This window comes from Opisthorchis viverrini (genome assembly GCF_000715545.1).
Source record: "Opisthorchis viverrini unplaced genomic scaffold opera_v5_23, whole genome shotgun sequence".
Classification (NCBI taxonomy): domain Eukaryota; kingdom Metazoa; phylum Platyhelminthes; class Trematoda; order Opisthorchiida; family Opisthorchiidae; genus Opisthorchis; species Opisthorchis viverrini.
This window is the reverse complement of record NW_008751679.1, coordinates 2,646,335-2,657,650: the sequence shown is the minus strand read 5'-3', so window position 1 is coordinate 2,657,650 and position 11,316 is coordinate 2,646,335. Positions and strand designations below refer to the sequence as shown.

The 11,316-nt window shown below is 46.4% G+C and overlaps 2 protein-coding genes across 2 annotated transcripts in view; one reads left to right on the top strand and one right to left on the bottom strand.

Moving 5' to 3' along the window:
- Positions 1 to 7,899: 7,899 nt before the first annotated feature.
- Positions 7,900 to 11,316, top strand: part of T265_02054 (hypothetical protein) — a gene marked incomplete at both ends in the record, with an annotated part of 7,809 nt that continues 4,392 nt past the window's right edge. The window contains 2 exons of the mRNA XM_009166202.1: positions 7,900 to 8,038; positions 11,141 to 11,311. Coding sequence (XP_009164466.1) covers positions 7,900 to 8,038; positions 11,141 to 11,311 — 310 coding nt within the window. The remainder of the gene's footprint in view (positions 8,039 to 11,140; positions 11,312 to 11,316) is intronic.
- T265_02053 (hypothetical protein) lies at positions 8,417 to 8,602 on the bottom strand (the record flags this gene model as incomplete). The annotated part of the gene is made up of 1 exon (XM_009166201.1): positions 8,417 to 8,602. The coding sequence occupies one exon, from the start codon at positions 8,600 to 8,602 to the stop codon at positions 8,417 to 8,419; it is 186 nt and encodes a 61-aa protein (XP_009164465.1).

The window sequence follows — 11,316 nt, the reverse complement described above, 5'->3', positions numbered from 1 at the left end:
GGAAAGCGACAATGAGCGTCAGGTTGCGAGTGAACTAACTTTAAAGAATCGATCAGTGGGGCTTAAACTTGTTCGAAGCCTTGCTAATAGAGTCACTGTAATTCAGCTTCTTAGAAAGTCAACAAAAACAAAGGAGTGTCCATTTAGCATCTGGTCAACAAAACGTTGAAATTTGCTGCATTATGAAGGTAAAAAGGTATGCGCAAAATCTCACATAACACAAAAGGTATCGTGATAGCAATTTTATGAAAATCTTCGGTATGTGTATGTATATAATGATAAGCACGGGACACGTAAATGTGGAAAAAACGGTGCATCCGTGCAATGTGGAAGAAAAATAATGAAGGTGTTGGATGGGGTAACATCAAGCGTGGTAACATCGTTGAGTTCTCGGTAACCAACGCAAGGACGCCAGTCAGAAGACGTTTGCTTGGGCACCATACAGAGAGGTGAAGTTCACATGCTTTGAGAAGGTCAGGTGACACCCGGTTGAAGCATGTGGTGAAATCCGTCTTTGGATTGCTGTAATTTCTCTGGGGCCAAACAACGTGATTGTGTAAAACCTGAGGACCACGCTCATGAATGTAATGAACGACGTAGTGTTTAGCTTTGGGCTGTTGAAAACTGAGTTTAATGGGGTCTGGGAATTGACCCAGTAGCCATTCATCAGGTGGCTCACCGCATTTAAAACATGTGATTGGATGGATAGAGGGCAGAACGATAGAAGGTCTTTCCGTAGAGAGTTAAAGGTTTTCTTCAACAAGGCTATGTTGTATCAGTTCTGCAAAAAAGACCGAAACAGCAGAGAACATCCGCGCCTTAAAATGGAACGCTGGACGTCAGCAATTATAAAGATACATGGGTAGTCGCGGCGTAACCCAAAGTTTCTCCTTAGAGTGCGTTATCCGTAAGTTTCCATACGAAAACCGTTCGCGGCGGTTACCGTAGAAAAAGACGGGATGGATTTGCAGGAGGCGGCACTCACAGGGATCATGCCAGACGGTATGCCACCCACAAGTTGGGAATACACATTATTATTATGACGACGCTGATGTCCGCTCCGGTGCTCATGAGAAAATTGAGGCCGGAGGGCTTGTAAGGGGACGAGTTATATGAGCGAGGCGGAGAATTTTACTCGCCTCCATAGTGCAACCAGTAGGCTTCCCGACGATGAATAAGGGGCCGGATGACTTAATCGGGAAGAATATGGTTGTGAACATTTCCATGCTCAACCTCTGGACGCACTGTGATGCCAGCAGTATGCTTGTCCTCGGGAGGACGAATGTGAACGATACTTCAAAAATGGACGAAGAGGCTCCCAGCGAAACGGTTGGAATATGTTTATACCTATGACCAAATAATCGAGCCGATCGTGGTGGATGGACATGGAATCTGACGTGTCTTCGGATGAAATGTTAGTGGGACTTGGTTAAATTTCAAAATTCCTATCAGCAATGCTGGCAAGACCAGTAACAGGGAAGCTATCAGGAATGCACACCAGGATTGTTTGTACCGGAGGAGGCAAACTTTTGAATAATGCGCCATCAATTGTACGGTCTCCCATGATTCTGTACATTCACCGTAAAAGTCGAGATGGACTTGAACCGTTGAGTGGTTCTCCGCTGAACAGCTGTTCCAGCCCCTTATCTTCTGAAAAGCTGCAGCTTTTAATGAGTGTGTCACACAGATGAGTGTGGGCTTTAGTGTCATCCGAAGTCTATCGAAGCCCGCTGCTATCTCTTCTGAAAGCATGACTGCAACTCGATGATACATACTTTGCTCTTGAGTGTTTCCACAGAGAGCGAACTGAACTTGGACTTGAGTGGACCATACTGCTGGATCGTGATGCCAGAGTAATAGAAGATGGACGTAGGTCGCATTACTGGTGGGTATGGATATGATGGGTGCTTGGGAAATGCCGCGATGTGGAGGTGACATGGCTTATTCAGACTGGTTCAACGGTTACTAGTGTTTTCCTCTAGTAAACAAAAACAACGCAATTAATTAGAAGGCGATAGACACTAATAATGTCTGTTTTGAAAGCGCGAAATTAGCTAGGTGCACCTTTTTGAGCGTAGTTTGAAATAGTCCCTCTGAGTTTGTTTGGACGCATGTAGTCGTGTTTCTTTCAAATGATTCTCTGCTACACGTTTTTGGTTGTCTGTGGTTTGGTGTGTTGGGCGAGTCCGCGTCCCAATGTGCGTGCAATGCGTATGCGCTTTTGGCCGTGTTCTGTTTTTATATATGTCGTTGCAATAAGTGGAATGAGAAAAAACGATAGAGTGAAACCACACGGTGCCCTTTAAAAAATTACAAGCCCCGATTGACCTGGTACTCCCAAATTCATCATCACCGTATCCCGTCGCGATGGTTACGCGAGATTGTCAGGTAGAAAAAACAGGATGGGGTCAGTAGCTTTGGGTGTGGGGTTGATTGGGGAAGCAATTAAGCGGAAGCTGTTGACAGTTTCTTGGACGAGCGGCATACTAAAGTTGGTTTTTTGAGGATTTCAACACGATTGCCGCCCGACTGTACTACTTCCTGGGGCGAAGCCGGAAAATCGAATGGACCAGGGAAACAAAACTCTCATATGCATCTTATTTATGAAAACTTAATGCCCGTCTTCTCGAACGCGTTTCCTGAAATTCCCTGGATATTCATTGGCTATCACTCAAATGTGAGCAAATGACTCAAAGCAATTCCACAAATTCCGCAATAAATTCCACTTTTCAATAGACGAAAAGCAAATATACGAGAAAATCACACAAAAGTTGCCTGTTTCTCTAGTATTAACCACCGTTACAAACCTTTCTCCTTTGAAGGTCGGTCTTATGCCACTGATTTCCATTTATCTCCGTTAGATCGCATCCAGCAGCTGTCTATTTGGCCGTTCTTCATGTGCATCATGCCACTCACGAAGCCGCGTCCCATTTACGCTTTTTGATTCCTGACCTTCTTGAATTGCATAGACGTCCCTTGGCGGTCGGTAACGATAAAAAGACCTCGCCATTGACTGCCCAGCTTCTGCGACACAAGTCCACTCCTTCCAGGGTTCTGATGATCCTTCCACTTGAAGTTCGTGCCTATGTATAATGTTCGCGCCTTTTCACTTGCCGTTTCCTGCCTAGTCCATTCCTGAATGGCGTTCAAGTTTACTTGAGCTTTCTTCCCTTCTTACCCCAGCTCCTCCGGAGACAAGCGTCTTTCCAGTCACAGTTAAATTTCCTGATCAACCGGAAGACGTGGATGTCGACCGCACATCAGCATGAACGGGGACTTGTCTGTGGTTGGCTGTATAGAAGCACGATGACCTAGCAATACCATTGCCAGATTAACTTCCCAGTCACCCCCTCTGGCCACTCCCCGATCGTTGGGTTATTACATTTAGCTAGACTATTTTTTGCAAGCGGTACAGCGCAATTTCAACCGCTTCATTAACTGCTTCTGCAGACAAGTCCTGAAGACTTCGCTCTCGAAGCAAGGCACCTGACCACTTAGGATCATTTTTGGAACCTCTTGATTGTACACGATCTGATGCATTATCACTCCGCTGATCGTGATCGCTCGTTCATTAGGCAAGGCTGTCGCCTCGATTCAACGCGACAGGTGTTCTGTCATTATCATGACATATTGATTCCCGCTGGTTGTCAACAGAAAGGGGCCGATGACGTCAGCGGAACATAACTCGCCAATTTCTGGGACAGGAATGAGTTCCACGGAATGGGTTTCCCTTGTAGTATCCCCTTCAATCAGTTGGGGGCCGCTGCAGTTCCGTGTAACTTTTTAGTGCCCTTTTTTAAACCGAGGTGACGATCGAGGAGCTCCACTCGGATGATATTCTGTTTCCGCCTTTAATCTTCTGCAGTATGGTCGTCGCACTGTTTACTAAGACTTCGCCGCCTTCTGTAGAGGGCGTGGGGTGTATATTATCCGGGCCAGGTGTCTGGTCTAGCTTCTGGATTGAAACCTTACTCTGGATTTCGGTTGCTTTTGGCGAATTGGTATTAACGTTTCATTCAGCCCGCTAGGTCTTTTCAGCGGTTGCGCTGAAAGAGACCAGCTAAACTGCCTCTTGATGTGTTCTGCCCAACACCAAGGACGACGATTGCGGAATTAAATTGTCGTTCCCTATTTCACATATTGTTTCAGTGACACCTGTCTTCTTTTGATCGAACTAGATGAAAATAGCGAGGCCACTGCCTGCAGCGAAAACCTTCTTGATTTCCGAGCTTTCAAAATCCCTTAGCGTTTTTCCATCACTGCTCAAGCTCCCTATTATCCTTCAAATGAGGAATCAGCGTGCATAATCGCATTCGCTCGTTTCTGATATGGTCTTTGAGGCAACTTGAATGCACGGTTCTGGAAACTGAAAGCATTCCTTCCTCAACTCGCCTTTGATTCTACAAATGTGGCATGTTTGACCACTGGAATAATCACTGTCATCCTACCCGACAACCTGTAAATAATGACGCTTTGGATTACCCCTCTTTTCTTGGCTGTGTTTCGATTAATGCAGTGGCGCAACGTGCGACACAGGTTGTCATTGAGACAGGGGAAGAAAGAGCCGTACCCAATTGATGCCAGAGCAAGGAGGTTCTCTGAGGCAGGCAGGGCACCAAGCTGAACGAAACCGTGAGCGCCAGTTGACTGAAAATCGAAGGGTCGTTAAGGCACCCCATGCGCCTGTGCAAAAGGTCGGTACAGCACCAGTTCCTGATCTTAAGGCAGTCTTGGGAGCAGACTGTCTCAAACGCGAAGAATCCGTGGTTGGCTTCAGGCAGGAAAACCTGGTGACAAAATATAGCTCGGTCAAGCTTAAAGGTTACACGTGCACTGTCGTGAGCGAACAGCAGGTCTGAAAGATTCCGTCCTATAATGTGCCGTCAGTACAGTCCGTGGTCGGGGAACATTCTGAACTGCTCACAGGCGATGAAGATTCATTCGGCTCCTGCCCGTGGACTAAAATAGAAGCCCTCCTTTTGTCCAAATGCTTTTGGTTCCCTTCCGCTGGATTTCCATCTACGGGAGGAGGTCCATAAGCAAGTTCAAGAGATGTTGAAAAATGGCATAATGGGGAAAGCCAATAGTGTGATTGTGCTCGTGAAAAGGCGAACGGGAAATACCGATTTTGCGTGGAGTTTGGGAGTTTGAATGAACCGACCTCAAATCTTGTTGTAGTTGTCCGTTCGGGTGCCGGTATTTACGATTCCCTCCAGCATTATCGATATTTCATGTTGTTTGTCTTGTGCTCAGGTTAGTGGCAAGTAGCTAGCAAGTCAGCGGAACAGGAGCAAAGAGCTTTAACGTTTACAGGCACTTAATATCAGCTTGTATGTATGCTGTTTGGTGGCGCACCGCAGATATTAATTTCCTACCCATGACTGTACCCTCTCACCCAATAGTTCAATAGCTGTGGATACGAACAAACTCTTCACCTTAACAAAGCCGCCCCCAGGACGGGTTCATTCAAATGTGCTGAACCATTTCGTAGGCTGTCTGTCTTTGCTCCCCATGAAATAAATAGGTTCCTGTGCAGTTCGCGTTCCAGCCTGTGTGTTATCACCAAATCACCCTTTCAAAGAAGTTTTAAACCCGACTCCACAACAACAGCGACTCCAGTGGGTCTCGAAAGTTTCACCGTACACCACATTTCCGTTATTCCTGTTACCGTTTATCCGCATTGCTCATCCATTAACTACCACACCCACCATTACGCTATTTTGACCATGGTCATAGGCCCAACCATCCAAGGCCATGAGGCCTCAGCGATAGTTTCGGTTCAAGTTGACTGGCTGTATTGCAACAACTCTGCTACTTCACCAGATCCGTTGTTCTAGTTCTTGTTTTTCCTCAGTTTACAGTTTTCTTGTGGTGTGCTAGGCAGGATGCTTCTCGCTTTGCCCTCCAACGTCTTACTTTTGCCCACCACTTTCAAATTCTAGCGTCTACATTGGATAACGCCTACTGTTTATGACGCGGTACTTTTCTGTACAATCCCTTTTGTACACAAACACCGTTCGTCATACTGTTATACTGACGGCAATATTTTGATCACGCCTGACTGTACGCCGGTCACCAATTGTAACTGATTATTATTAGCTATCTACGTATAATTTACCGCCCTCTACAGATTGTGGGCAACCAACCAACGCATTCCACTCCTCACACAACCACAATACCTTCTGGCAAAATTTGGCTGCTCCGATACCGTACGCCTTACCACCAAGAGCACGTTTGTGTACTATTCCACTCGACCAATATTGTTTGCCATTCACCCAAGTTTCGTGCGTTTATCCACTTTCAGATGCACCACTTCTTCGCATTCCTCGAGGTTGATACAATCTCCAGGCTCAGCTTGGATTCTTCAGACACCCCAACGAACACCTTTGTCGGCTGGCCACCTCGCTTAACCAGTGACCCAATCAGGTCGGTGGCTTCTGTTGACATCCCCGAGTTGCACTTCCAGTCAGCCCGAGTTCACGATCGTTGCACTTTGCTTTTGCGTGAAAAATCCAAAAGACTCACGATCATCACACTTGTTCCTTTTGGTCAGAGTGCAAATATGCGGTTTTGAAGTTGTCGCAATCTATCTGACCTCCTCATTTCCAGGAAACGTGTCCATAAAGAATTGTGGTCATCGTTTCCAGGATAACTCTCTCAAATGAGGTCCTCAAATCTCAGCTTGCGGGCTCAAGCCGATTAAATACGCCAGCTCCAACCAACACTTTCTTATACCAGTGAGCTGGATGTAGTCCCCTCAACCTTCACTGATAAGAAATGCATGCAGGGAGTGCTAGAAAATGATAGTTCAAAAAATCTACGACAGCAACCAGTTTTAGCTGAACATAGCCCAGAATCCACATTCAAAGTAGCTTTTCATCACCAACAGCTGAGGAAAACTTGCCAGGGCTAGACCTCCAAAATTCTCGCCTCCCTAGCAAGCTCTAATAAACTGATGCCTAAAAACGTGGGTTTGCTCTGAACATTAAAGATAGATTCCAATGGGCCTAAAAATGATCAGAGGCAAAATTTACTTTCTTGCTGCGCACACGCCTGCCCCGGTGTCAGTCAAAACGCTCCGAAGATAGTTTTCAGCCCAGAGCCAAAATGGCAGCGAACCGTCCACATACAGTGGCCAAACCCTTAGTCCGCAGTTCCAACATCAACTTATATTTTACCAGCCCATGAACCTCTTGCATTCCTACATTCCAGAAACGGCATATAGACACCCACCCGCAATCACCACCTAAAACATATTGAACTGAACTACTATTTGGAAGCAACATTCATCCGCGTAATCCCTTCAACCGAGATTTGAGTCACATAGGCGATAGGCGGTTGCAAAATTAACCCTAATTCTTGTCACATTCTGTTCCAATTTTCAAAGAGATGATTCAGAGGGGTATATGCTTGCACTGAAATCTGTATCATATTACACAGCATCCTTTTTGATCACACCATTCGGTTAACTTATTCGGCGTAGCCATTCAGAGAGTGAAAATTTGAAAGATTGTCTACCGCAAACGCTCAATTCTAACAGAAGTTCCTATGTCCCAACCAATCCTCTCACTTCCTCACTTCCACACACCCACTTCCTGATCGTGTGCAACTTTCATGTGTTCTAGGCCCAAACGCGCTTCGGGATTTCACTCGGCCCTTCTGAATACCTTAACTTGGTGTGAGTGGCACAAATAGTTCCCCAACCTAAAGGGAACCAGTTTGTCAGTGTGTTCCGGTTGCAGACCTGTGCATTACCAACGAACGTACATGTTATCCTGTGCTTCACTATGCAATTGACAGTCGTCTAGCGTTCTCTCACCCACAGTTGTCTCACATTTTGATGACTATGCCCGCCTTAACTGTCACCAGAATCCCTTGCAAAGGGATACGCCATTGGTTATGAGCCCAGAGGATAGTGAACGGACAGTGCTCTCCGTTAGCCTGGGGCGTGCCCCGGCATTGCCTTCCAGTATGTCTGTTTGCTCGCCAAGGCGACGTCAATACTCTAGCCAATCACTTCGGATCCCTGCCAGTATGAGTAAGTTGATGGCACCCCAGAATTTCAGACTATGATATCTGTCCTTCAGAAAACAATCCTGAGTTTCAATATGCTCTGCATTCGTCAGCAGGATTCCACCCTTTGTTCCGCAAGGCGCGTAAGCCCTTACATTTGCCAGTGGTTGCAACGCGTTATCCTACAATTAGGCGAATATACATAGGGTATTCGATGCCTACTACCAGTGGTCCAGGAATTACTAGTCCTCCTCAAGTCGTGGAAAAGGTGTCGAATCTGTCTATCCCAAATTCATGCCGCCAAGATACCGGCTTACTTTACGTGTAGAGCGTTGGGATCGCAGCGCTCGATCGCTCCTAAACCCTGACCTGCCTGACCCGCCTGTGTAGCACCAACATGTTTTCAGAATTTTTTTCGGGCCATATTTTCTTCATCAACGAACTTTTCGCTAAATCTTGGTCGTTTGCCGCCATCTCCTACTGGGTTGTAGTGCAATTTGATCCACCTGAATTCAACTTCAGCTTTGATTCCATGGAGGCTACCCAAAACATTTAACGAAGAGCCACTAAAGCGCCAGCGTTGCTTCATGTTTGCTTTCGTCCCCGATTCTTTCCTCACTCAAATGCCGCGATTTCACATGCTGTTTATATTACCTTATAGGCTTTCCCAGTAATTTTGACACCTCCGTCTGTGTAAGATTTTCTAGAAGCGTTCAAGTCTGGGCAGGGAAGAACCTTATATTTATAGGAGGTCACTGCCTTGTAAAACAAACCAACAGAATCCAGTGTTTCAACCCGCGCTGACTTCTCCCACGCATTTGTTTGATAAAGCTCTCCTGCGCCATGGTTCTCACTTACCAGTAAACAACTGTCACTCAAATTCCCAAATCCCACAACGGGCTCCATCACCAATTCAAACAAGTTGATCGTATCTGGTGAGTGGTCACGTATCCATCCACACACGCACAGTTACAATCCTTACAAGCATATTACTGCAACTCTGAGCCCCGTTACCTCCAAAAGGTATGCCGCTTACCCTCCGCCCCCTCCTGAATAGTTTTTCTCCAAGTGCTCTTGTCCATTGTTCTTCCTGCTCCAGTAAACCTGGTAGGTATCCTGTATGCATACGAGGTTTCGCCATAATTTCTGTCGCATAATTCCCAGCAGAAGTTGGGGAATTTGGTTGGAGAAAAGTACCCAGGTTACATACTGTCGTCGGTAATTTTCGGGTTTGTATTCCGGCCCGCTCCGGTGTAAACGACTCAGCGTTGCTTAGCTTCAATCGAGCGGAGACGGCTTAGTGAAGATTAGACACCCTATAGCCTCGATTTTATGAGGCGATTGACAGGCCGCAAATTAACGCCTCCATCTGTAATCAGAAGATCTGACATCGTTAGTTTTTCCTCTCGCTGCTCACTCGTCTTTCGCAACGCCCAAGTATCTCCAGTTTGACTCGGTAGCTCCACTTCAGCACACCTGAAGCCGCTGGACAAACTCCCAGAGATGTCCTGTTGCTCTTTTGCCATCCTCGTCAGCAATCTATCCTAATAGTGATCATTCAAAGATTTTGCTTAGTTGTAAGTCGTGGATCTCTCTGACCCAGCTAAAAAACGGGTTACATGTAAACTTCAACATGAACGAACCTTCGGCTTGTCAGACTATTATCCAGATAGAAAAGCGCAGAATTGGTGCACAGCTGTCCGCAAACCACTTTTTTATCCATTTTTTTCGCCACATCTGGTAAGGTTTCAAACCCATGAAGACCCTGGCATGCTGATCTCGGTCGACCACTGCTCGTCACACACGTGCCCCAATGCCTCCACGCAAATGGTCCGCTGCTTTTTCCCATTTACCGTCCTTCATAGCACTCCAACATTGTAATCCACATTAGCCTAACAGCTTTTGTAATACTACTGTCATGCATAAAACCAGTGTCTCCACCGCGGTGAAGCCATTCTAGAACACAGAGGAAAATATATGACACTTCGCCCCCGCCCATCTGTCCCGCCGAAAAACACCAGCTGAGAGTTATGCCCCCTCAAAATATGCCGACTGCTCGGTGGGTCTATCAATATCCTTCATGTTCCTAGGGATAGCTCCACCAATTAGCCGTTCTCCCTGGAGAAAATTCAGAGGTTTTCTGGAAGAGACGTAGGATCAGGGCCTGCGACCATTTTTCCTGCTAACTGCGAACGATCTTTAGGAAACACCCGCGGCTTATGTATCAAACGTGCTCAAGGTCGACCCTTTCCTGAAGTGTTCTTACGAAAATGGGTTTCCTCCTTACGTCCCGTGCCAATTATACTAGTTTGTTTCAGTTAAATGTCAGTAATATCCACAACTATTTATCCACTACTTCCATGTTTCTCCTAACTTACAATGGCCACTAGTCACCGCGCAAACGCTGTAGGCGAATGGCATACTCAGAATTCCGTCACTGTGCCGTCAACACACCCACGCGCATGTTCTGTGTATAGTTTCCGACCATCCTGTATAGCATTCTCCGATCATTCTGTCCTGTGATTAATGTTCTCGATCTTGTACCAATCAGACAACAGACCGTACCTTGGCCTTTAACGGTTTGTACATGTGCATCAACGTCACTTTGGTCGCCCGGGTTAGCCAACGCCTGCTTCTAGTCAGGTATACGTAAATACGCTAGGCAACCTGTGAGGCGACATCATCGACGGCTGGCATCACACTATGTAATATCTTCCATGACGTATCCACCACCGTCAGTGTGGTCGCTGAGGCCAGAAACTGCTTGCAATAACGGATATGATCATGATTAATGAACCTCTCGCCTTCTTAGGGCCTATATCTTCACTGAAACTGTTGGACCACATCCTGTCGCATACCCACTCATGCGGGATTCCGTGTCCCATTGTGTTATAACGCATTGCGCTTTATTTTAATACACCACTAAGCCTTCAGGTTTTATGAACACTTGTGTGGTATCTCCTTCAAGGGCTTGTTCGGTACGGTGAAAGAAAATATTTTTTCTAATATTTCGGGGTTCAGCTTCTAGTGCGCATTACCACAAGCATCAGATCCTAAAATTAGCTTAAGCAGACCAAGTTTCAGGAGGTTCCTTGCCTCCTTCCGATTCATCACCTATCGATCTGAGGATCGTCCTCTAGACGCGCGCCGATTCATCATCGATCTGAGGATCGTCCTCTAGACGCGCGCAAGCTTGGTCACAACAGGTCAGGAGTGGAAGCACGAAACAGGCTTCCACCCACCGCTAAACCAGACGACCCCAAACTCATAACCAAGCCGATTGTGGTCATATCCCCCTGTGCT